This window comes from Aegilops tauschii, chromosome 7 (assembly GCF_002575655.3).
Source record: "Aegilops tauschii subsp. strangulata cultivar AL8/78 chromosome 7, Aet v6.0, whole genome shotgun sequence".
NCBI classification, from domain to species: Eukaryota; Viridiplantae; Streptophyta; class Magnoliopsida; order Poales; family Poaceae; genus Aegilops; species Aegilops tauschii.
Window position 1 is genome coordinate 485382347 of NC_053041.3, and position 10602 is coordinate 485392948.

The following is a 10602-nucleotide window of genomic DNA, read 5'->3' on the forward strand; positions in this document are numbered from 1 at the left end:
TGATGAAGTCTTCGTCGCCGAGGCTCACATCATCCTCGGAGATCGGTAGATAGTTACTATCCTCCGAGTCCTTGTTCCCGACTGGATCGTCAGGGTTAATTAACCTGCCCCTCCTCCCAATCATCTTGTTCGGAAGTTGGCTCGACGGGGGCTTCGTGGTCTTCGGCGTTCTCCGGAGTGTTATCATCTCCAGTGCCGGTATTGTTGTCTTTTTCGGGACGCGATTTTGAGCGGCGTCGCTGACGTCGACGCTTTGGAGGTGCTTCAGCAGGCTTGTCCTCAACCGGATCCCTCCTACTGTCATCGTCATCCTCTTTGGGTGTGTCCACCATATACACGTCATTTGTGGAGGTGGTCGTCCAATGTCCGGTAAACGGCGGGTCTTGGCCTTGTTCGCCTCCGGCATCGTCGTCCATGCTGTCGATGTCTTCGGAGGCGTAATCCAGCATGTCGGTTAAGTCTTCGACAGTGGCTATGAAGTGGGTGGTGGGTGGGACGTAAAATTCCCCGCTCTCAGCCCCTAGTCCGGGCTGGGCGTAGTTCGGAAGTGATTCCTCTGTAATAGTGATGGATCACATTAAGTCCAGGGCCTCGTTTAAGAGCGAGGTTTGGATGTGGAAACGAGAGTCCGCGGGGCTGGCCAGGGTGAAAGCCTCCTGGCCCTGCCTACTTGGCGCGGACTTCGGGAGTTCGGATCCGGAGTCCGGGGACGAGTCCAGCCATTCAATGATAGGGAGAACCTGGATTGATTCCGAGTTCGCCGTGGACACAATTGCCTCCGGATCCTCGATAATGCGATCTGCAATGGAGAGTCCGGTGGGCTCCGCACTCCCATCTTCGGACCTGATGGTTTGCTCCGGATCTAAGGCCAGAGCGATGGTCGGGGCTGCGAACCCTTCGAAGATCAAGTCTCCTCGGATATCAGCGACATAGTTTAGGTTCCCGAAACTGGTCTGGTGACCAGGGGCATAGTTGTCGATCTGCTCAAGGTGGCCAATCGAGTTGGCATGCAGTGCGAAGCCGCCGAATGCGAAAATTTGGCCGGGGAGGAAAGTCTCCCCCGAAACGGCATCATTGTAGATGATCGATCGAGCCAACGAACCTTCTGTCGACGGCATAGTGGAACTCTCAATGAAAGCACCAATATTGGTGTCAAAACCGGTAGATCTCGGGTAGGGGGTCCCGAACTGTGCGTCTGAGGATCGATGGTAACAGGAGACAGGGGACACAATGTTTACCCAGGTTCGGGCCCTCTTAATGGAGATAATACCCTACTTCTTGTTTGATTGACTTTGATGAGTATAGGGGTTACAAGAGTTGATCTACCTCGAGAACATAATGGCTAAACCCTAGATGTCTAGCCTGTATGATTGTGATTATGATTGCCTCTACAGACTAAACTCTCCGGTTTATATAGACACCGGAAGGGCCTAGGGTTGTACAGAGTCGGTTTACAGAGAAAGAAAACTTCATATACGAACGTCAAGCTTGCCATCCACGCAAAGGAGGGTCCCATCTGGACATGTGGGAATGCCTTCTATCTTGTATCTTCACGGCCCATCAGTCCGGCCCATGTCACATAGCCCGGACACCCGGGGACCCCCTAATCCAGGACTCCCTCAGGCCTCCTCCGATGAGGGTGCCCCTCCCTGGCGACGGGAGGAGATAGTGCCGATGGTTCCGGACGCTGGACTTGGCCGTGCGGGCGGCGAGTCGGCGATGAGCACGGATCTCGGTCCTTGGCGGCCTCGTGTGCCCATGGTCTGATTTGAAGACGGCGTCCTCCGCATTTTCTAGCCACCCACGCCGACCAGGTTGCCGGCGACCTCGTGTGGCTGGTTTGGTGGTTGGTCGGGGTGGGCTAAGGATGGGGGAAACCCTTGGCGGGCTGCGGCAGCCACGATGCCGGCGGTGCTCCGTCGCCGTTCTACTTCTTGGAGTCGGTATCGAGTCCTAGCCCATGCCCCCCTCTCCTTGTCCCGGGTGAAAACCCAAATCCCCTCGGATTGGGCGGCGGCGGCGCCTTGGCGTCGGTTTCTTCCTGAAGACGCCGCCTTGGGACAGGTGGTGGTGGTCGCGGCTTTGGCGTGGTCAGTTTGCCGGGTTCTTTAGTTGTTCCTGCTCGACAACGCTCGGTGATCCTTGTGGCTGTAGCCCGAGGCGGTGGCGATGGTCGGAGTGGCTTTGCCGGCGTGGTGGCGTATTCCATCCTCTCCCAGTCCATCCGGGCTCAAGGGCGAGCTCTCGGATGGCCGAGCAACAGTATGGGAGTTGACGGCTGTGCTCTTCCTCCGGCGGCGGGCTGTTCCATTAGCGTGAGCGTTTTGGGGGCATGTCCTGGTGTTGCTGGGGTCCTCGATGTCCTAGCTGCAAGGGTAGTCAGGACTGTTGTTCGGTAGGATCTTGTATCCTCGGTCGCCTATCTTTTCTTCTTCTTCTTCTTCTTCTTCTTCTTCTTCTTCTTCTTCCTTTTTGTTGTATCGGTGGTTGTATGCTTGGTTGTTGTTTTATAATATAAAGCGGAGGAAACCATTTATCGTCTTTTGCTCAAAAATTGATGTCGACTATAGTTGGGTCGATCACGTACAAGCAAGAAGTATGGTATACATCACATCTATGTGCCCATAATGTGAGCTGTGCTTACAAACAATGAACAAGCCAATTAGCCAGCCACCATAACAGTGAACACCACCGTACATTAGGTATTAGATTAGAGATCGTTTTCTTTAATTATGATGGTACCATTCGGGTATTTAACCAAAAACTACCACATTTCATCGATTCGTGCCCATGAACTACCACTTTACGAATTTGTGCCGAAAACTATCACTTTTTTGCTAATCTGTGACTAAAAACTACCACATCGACGTAATGACTGATTAGCAAAAATTAAACTTGATTATGACTGGTTAGGACCACTCGTCAGGGCTGACAGGGCATTCAGTTGTTTGACCGTTTGTGTTGACTGTTAAGTTACAGATGGACATTTTATCGAACACTTCGTGTGCATCGGCACCTGCGACCGCCCGCTCAGGAGGAGCTTGCCGCCGCCGGCAGGATCTCTACGGCCAAAGCAGGAGGAGCTCGACGGCCACCCAGGAGGAGCTTGCCGCTGTCGGCAGGATCTCTACCGCCAAAGCAGGAGGAGCTCGACAGCCATGGCGTCGCCTCTAGCCGCTGCCGCTGGTAGGAGCTCACCGTCGCCGGGCAAGCTGGCCGGCGCGCTGGCCTCCGTGCAGCCGCGCGAGCTAGTTGCTGGCCGCCTCTAGCCGCTGCCGTGGGCAGGTGCTCGCCACCACGCTAACCTCCGCGCAGCCGGGCGAGCTGCTGGTTGCCGGCCGCCTCTAGCCGCTGTCGTGGGCAGGAGCTGGCCACCGCACTGGCCTCCGCGCAGCGGAAGAGCTGCTGGTTGCCGGCCGCCTCTAGGCGCTGCGCGGGCAGGAGCTTGCCGCTACGTTGGTTGGCCGCCGCGCCGACGGGCGGGCTGGCCGCAGCGCTAGGCGGTGGTAGCTTCTCCTCTCCGCCGCGCTTCTCGATGCCGGCGTGCACTGCGTGGATCAGCTCTCTTTGTCGCCGCGATACGTCCAGGCGCTCTCCTCTCGATAGCAGCATCAACGCACGCAGCACTAGTAAGCCGCCGATGGGGCAGAGCAGTGTGCGCAACACCAGCACATGATTCAACGAGGCAGGAGGACATGTATTTGTTGTGGCTGAACGATGGAAGCAGCACCAGCGACATGCCGGCGGCGCGGTAGTCGGACTTGGAGCAGATGTCGAAGCTGGCTGCCGCCCTGGTACGAACTTAACGGTCAACCAAATGGTGTTGATTTACGATGCCATGTCAGCACTTACATGCGGGCCAAGCCTGTGATAAGCGCGTTTAAAATGAACGAATCGGTTGATTTACGGACATGTTAGTTTTTAGTCACAGATTAGAAAAAAAAAATGGTAGTTTTTGGCATAAATTTGTAAAATGGTAGTTTGTGGGCATGAATTAACAAAATGTAGTAGTTTTTGGTTAAATACTCGTACCATCCCATTGTTCTGTATTGATGATGACGATAATACACTTACGACCAACGTACATTTTGATACTTCGCAGCTTGCACGTTCACCCCGGATTGAGCAAACGAGCGTGTGTACGTTCGGTGTTCTTTATTACATGCATACATACGTGAACCTGACCAATGCCTTGTTTTCCAAGGCATCAATCATTATTCAGCACACTTGTTACGTGTGTACTTTTTAGTTGGGCCTCCTGCAATTCAGCCTGACCTCCGTCTGCGTCCCGGAGGACGGCAGCAGGCCTCCCATCTTCAGCATGGCCGTGACGAAGTCGGCCGAGAACTGGCTGGGGCTGTTGCTGTACTGCTGCACCAGCGCGTTCTGCGACCCGCCGTTGAAGAGCTCCTGATCCGAGTGCAGGAGGCCGCGCTGCCCCACCAGGTTCTGGTAGTAGGCGTTGTCGAACCCGTCGGCGGTCTGCACGTCGAAGGGCGCGAGGTTGGTGTTGCCGCCCGACCGCGGGCACGTCCCCTGCCGCAGTGTCGCGAAGCTGGCGTTGATGTTGGTTTCGTTGTAGATGCGGTTGCGGAAGAACTGGCACTGCGACCGCCCGATGGTGTGCGCGCCGGAGAGCGCCGTCATGTCCCGCGGCGACAGGTTCTTGTTGCCGAACATGGTGATGAGCGTGGCGAGGCTGGAGTCGGGACCCGGGAGATTCGCGCTGGCCGCGCTCTGGCTCGCCGTGCGCGAGTCCTTGCGCCCCAGCGGCACGCTCCAATTGGGACCTCCGAGCTGCATGCAACAGTTCAGCCGAGTCAACCATAAATAGCAAATAAGTGCAGAAGTAGTAGTATTTTGTACGGGTCAGCGCCCATTGAAGCTAGTCGCGCGCGGGGACTAACCAGGTTGACTCCATCACGGGCGGCGAGCGCGAGGATGTCGGCGCAGGAGACGGTGGCCCTGCACGCAGCCTCGACCTGGGTCTTGATGGCGTCGATCACCTCGAACCCACGGGCCGAGTTGGCGTTCGGCCCGGCGTTCTTCTCGCCGATGAACGTCGACGTGTCGTCAAGCAGAATGGAGCCGTCACACCCCTGCCGATACATAGCATTAGTACTCTACTCATTACTCAGCACGTAGTACGTAAAATCCAGCAGCTAGCAAAATCAAAGCAAACGACAGTACTCACATTGACGAAGCAGTCGTGGAAGAAGAGGCGAAGGATGGACGCGCCCATCCGCCTCTCCGTCTGCACGGCCGAGGTCATCCCCAACCGCACGATGGGCGCCAGGTTGGGGCACGACGTGGAGTAGAAGTTGGGAGAGAGCTGCTGCGCCCTCGCCGCGCCCGCGAGGACACAGAGCACGACGGCGAGGCCAAGGAAAGCCGCCGACCTGGTGGTGAAGGCGGCCATTGCTTCTTCGGCTTTGGTCTATGTGACTAGCTAGAGGCAACTCTTTTGATGTGAGCTCGATGAGGCGAGATGCATAGGGTGGCATCCTATTTATAGTGCTCCAGCTGCTCGAGCTCGTGGAAGCAGGCCTGCACCTGCATGCGCTGGCGCGTGGCGGGCGCGCGGTTCCGATCACTCACGTACGAAATGCTACTACAAGGTTCTTGGCCGAACTCCGCAGTCGCAGCTGGATTTGGTTGACCAGTAATCGCTCGCTCCGGCATGGGCACCGGCTTGGCACGACGCTACTGCTAATCAGCATGCATGCGCACTCCCCTGAACTATTGCATGTGTTAGTTATCGTATATACCGTATTTCGTGGAATATTATAAGAGCGCAGAGACATGTTGCGGTGCACGTCACGGGTATAGGCTGTGCATGGGTCAGTCCGGGTTCCTCTGAGTCGGCGCATTACCGGAATTTTCGCGGACTGAGGATGAGGACCGAATGTTGCTGATACCGTTACGTGCCCTACTCCACCACGGTGCATGCTGTTGCTAGCCATGTGCCGGTTAACCAGACTTGCCTGCCTGGATAACTCCAGGTTCAATCAGAGGCACCACTCATTCTATATTTTATTGTCATCTCACAGTTTGAAGCATCCGTATTGCTGTGCAGGCTGGCCCATGAATCAGCTCGGGCCATTTTCAAAGGTATGCTAATCCGGCATCAACTGATCGTAGAGTTGTACGTCAGGACGGCATTGCATCGCAACTTGCATGTGCATGTCGAGGTCAAACAATTACGTTCTGGAGATAGGACGACAATATGCAGTATATCAAACTATTGTATTTCGCTACCCTATATACATGCATGCATGTAAAGATCAATCACTTTCGTAGGATAGTGGAAAGGTTGGTGAAATGCGTGAGGTGGTGGTGGTGGTTGTGGATCGGGGGAAACCCCTGTCGGCTTGGCCGGCACCAATGCGATGACGCCTGCGGGCGCCGTCGGACCTTGCTGAGGGGTATCGGGTATACCCCTTCCCCACTATCCCTCGCGTACCGGGGGAAACCCTAGAACTTGTTCGGGTAACAGCGGCGGCATCGTCGCACTCCTTGAAGGTGTTTCTTGGGGCACGACGCTTCGGGATGCTGGGAGCGTGGTGGTACTTCTTCGGAGGGTGTAGCGGTTGCCGGTCTTCCTTTCTTCGTTGATTTGGCGGTATCGGCATTTATTTCTCTTTCTTCTTCTTCTTCTTCTTCTTCTTGTTTTTCTTTTGGGCTCATCTGTGCTGCGGCCCCAGCGAGCTGGTTGTTGTATCAGGTGTTTGCTTTATAATATAAAGCGGAGGGAAACCCTTTATTGTAAAGGTTGGAAGCGTGCCTCTATCTTGTTAGGATTAAATTAATGTTATGGATAAGGAAATAATCCTCTCTTGTACAACTACACGTGCGTTGCCAATCCGGCAAGTGTCACGACGGTTCGCTCGCGCCTCATCGAGCGGACACGCCCCTTCACTTGCGTCTCCTCCTGCTGTATATAAGGATTGATCATCAACAGAATTGATAGTTGTTGAATTTGTGAAACGGGAGAATGTAGATGAGATCGGCTCACCTGATACGGTGTCGCGCACGACGCGCTGGTGAACAACCACAACACTGTTGCTGTTCTCTGTCTTTGTCCTACTCTTCTTAGGGCTGCTAGGTCTCGTTATCCTCATAGGCGATCGAGCAAGGGGGCTCTGATATCAAATGTGGGACGGACCCCATCTTGTGGTTCACTGACGATCGCTGGAGCAGAGGAAAAGAGAGTGCACGTGTGTGTATTTTGCATTGCGTTCAACCTACAACTTTTCTGCTTCTTTTCCTTTTATTCAGAGAGTACAAACTCTAACAGAAAATGAAAAAACGGGCCACGATCTAGGTCATGAGCACCGCCATCCCATCAGTCCCCACTCGTCAACGTCATGCCACCGTGATCGCTGCATCGTGCCATCCCACGATCAGGTCAAGGCGCCAAGAGATTCTAACTAACTGGGCCGAGTCGCAGCTGAGCTTATTTCTTGCTAACTTAACTGAAGAGCTGTCTAAAGTGACAAAACTGGCGTCAGTTCACAACTAAGCCTGATGAAACTGAACCAAAGTTTAACTGCAACAATTGTTGTATCAAGCTACTGCAAGAAGATGTCTGGTGATAGTGCAACTAAATGAATAGCTTATGATCTGAATAACAACTGGTTTTGTTTTTTCTCAGAAGTCTGTCCTAATACAAATTTGCCTTCTGTTAGAGCAATCTATGCTTATGCCTGGTAGCAGTTTGTGTTAGTTGTTCGCACTCGCGCAAATCGGTCATGTATATTGAACCTCTCATAAGTACTAATCATTTGGCATTTTATAGAAACATAAATGGCACATGTGAAACCTTTTAGAATCTAGGATAATATCTCAGCTAAATTGTAAAAGCAAAATAAAAAGTAACTTCAAATGAACCATTTGAAACCAAACTGAAACACCAAGGAAACTACATAGAAAACAGTCATGAAATCTTTTTGAAACCGACATTAAATTTGCCAAATATAATTAGTCTGAAACCCAAACTGAATACCATTAAACATTTTGGACCAAATCTGTCCTATTTCACTGATGTTTGACATAGGCTTATACCATGCCCCATGGGAATATAACGTAGATGTTTACAACTTGGACTGTAACTTATTCAGGACACCATTTAATTTTTTGTGATGTGGCACCATATTTAGTGTGGAAGTAGATGTTACCATATCTTATTCTAGATATTGTTCTTTGCACCAAAACCAAGATAACTCATTTCTTTTCTCTCTCAAAACACATCAAATATATAAGATCTCTATTCGGTACAACAAATAATAATAAGATACACCATATAACGCGTCGAAAAAGAAGATACTCCATATAAGCTAAATATTGGAGCCATAAATAGAGGAAATTATCAAATAATTAATTCTTACCATATAATTTCTACTCCCGGGGGACAGCGGAAGAGCCATAAATAGAGGAAATCCAGATTTTCTAGGACGATCCAACAACACCCCAGGCACTACAGACCAGGTTCCCTTGAGTGAACTGAGCTGGCTGCGCATATCACGAACCTAAACTTGATCGCCATGGCTGGTCCTACGTTGATGCACTGCCTGCTCGCCGTCTCTCTCCTCTCCTCCGTTGCCCACGCGCAGCTCTCGACGACTTTCTACTCCAGATCCTGCCCGAGTATGGAGAACACCGTGTGGGCGGTGATGAAACACGCCGTCGTCAAGGACCGGCGGATGGGCGCGTCGCTTCTGAGGCTCTTCTTCCACGACTGCTTCGTCCAGGTGATGTCTCATGACTCGTCGCACTTGACTATACAGTCTATAACTGAGTATACGAATAACGTAGTATCTCACAGTTCGCATGATAATTCTGACATGCATGTACTGCAGGGCTGTGACGGCTCGGTTCTTCTAGACGCTGGCAGCGAGAAGGCCGCCGGCCCGAACGCCAACTCCCTGCGCGGCTTCGAGGTCATCGACGCCATCAAGGCGCGCGTGGAGGCCGCGTGCCCCGGCGTCGTCTCCTGCGCCGACATCCTCGCGCTCGCGGCGCGCGACGGAACGTTCCTGGTGCGTCCCGGCCGGCCAAACTTAGCCATCGACTCCCGGAGTACTCTGCTCATTACACAACTTACTAATTTCCATTTTTAGAATCTTATTAATGTGTCTGCTTTGTTTGTTCTGGAATCTGTAGCTCCACGGGCCGACCTGGGCAGTGCCGCTCGGCCGGCGCGACTCGACGACGGCGAGCCAGTCCCTCGCCAACTTTAACCTTCCCTCGGTGAACTCCAGCCTCGCCACGCTCATCTCCATGTTCGCGAGGCAAGGGCTCTCGCCGACCGACATGACGGCGCTGTCCGGCGCGCACACCGTCGGGCAGGCACGCTGCACCACCTTCCGCGACCGCATCTACGGCAACTCCAACATGGACGCGACCTTCGCGAGGCGGCAGCAGCGGACCTGCCCCCTCTCCGGCGGGGAAAACAACCTGGCGCCCTTGGACGCGCAGACCCCGAGGGCGTTCGACAACGCCTACTACCAGAACCTCATGGCGCACCGCGGCCTGTTCCGCTCCGACCAGGAGCTCTTCAGCGGAGGGTCGCAGGACGCGCTGGTGCGGCAGTACAGCGCCAACCCCGCGCTCTTCCGGAGCGACTTCGTCAAGGCGATGGTGAAGATGGGCAACATTAATCCTCTCACCGGCACCGCCGGCCAGATCAGGAGAAACTGCAGATTCGTCAACAGCTAGATGGAGAGCCGAGAGGATGCAACGGAACCTCTCAAATGTTGCATCGTAGCAAAACATAGTATACCATGTGTTGTATCGATCTTTCGAAGAACACAAGAAGTGATGTAATCTTACAATCGCAACAATTGCATATTCAAATCGCCCTTTGGTTTAGGCTATTTGATGGCTATGATTTTACAGACAAGCTCTTTTAAGATGGTCCCAAATGATACAAGTCATCTGTTTTTGTTACTCCCTGCGCTTAGAGATTTCAATATGAACTACATATAGATGTACATAGACATATTTTAGAGTGTACATTCACTCATTTGCTCCGTATATAGTCCATATTGAAATCTTTAAAAAGACTTATATTTAGGAACGGAGGGAGTAATATAGCGGCTAAATATTAGTATTAGTACCTCCTGTATAATAACGAAGAAAATTATTGTTTGGTTAAAGCACATAAGTAAATATGAAAATTGTAATAATACTAGTAGTTAATAATATCTCTATTTCTATTTTTGGTTTCATTACTAGCTCACCATGCATGTAGTTATTCTATTTGTTGACACTTGGCACATGCTAGTATTAATTATTTATAAATTTTAGGTAGAACTCGTCATTTTTCTAGAATACATGTACAATGTATCATATAAAAAAATGTGTGTAAGTATGTGGAGTATTTTTTTTACAGAATATTTATATATTTATTTTTGTGACATAATATATTTTAACCATTACTTACTTATAGAATTTGGAAAAGATGGCTTTATACCATTTTATAACACTTAAATATATGGGATCGCACACATGTCTTATGAATTAAAAAATAAGTCTGGACATTTTTTCCTAATAAAATTGTCCAAGTATATATGTTGTACAAACTTATCATGTAATGAAAGG

At 51.5% G+C, this 10602-nt stretch overlaps 2 protein-coding genes across 2 annotated transcripts; one reads left to right on the top strand and one right to left on the bottom strand.

The window, feature by feature from the left end:
• Positions 1-4008: 4008 nt before the first annotated feature.
• On the bottom strand, positions 4009-5475 carry LOC109732170 (peroxidase P7-like). The gene is made up of 3 exons (XM_020291367.4): positions 5195-5475; positions 4908-5099; positions 4009-4797 (listed from the first exon to the last, which is right to left on the bottom strand). Exons 1-3 carry the CDS (start codon positions 5417-5419, stop codon positions 4246-4248), a joined length of 969 nt encoding a protein of 322 aa, XP_020146956.1. The 5' UTR covers positions 5420-5475; the 3' UTR covers positions 4009-4245.
• Positions 5476-8477: 3002 nt separating this feature from the next.
• LOC109732171 (peroxidase 22.3-like) lies at positions 8478-9911 on the top strand. The gene is made up of 3 exons (XM_020291369.4): positions 8478-8750; positions 8859-9038; positions 9163-9911. The coding sequence occupies exons 1-3, from the start codon at positions 8544-8546 to the stop codon at positions 9715-9717; spliced, it is 942 nt and encodes a 313-aa protein (XP_020146958.1). The 5' UTR covers positions 8478-8543; the 3' UTR covers positions 9718-9911.
• Positions 9912-10602: the final 691 nt, after the last annotated feature.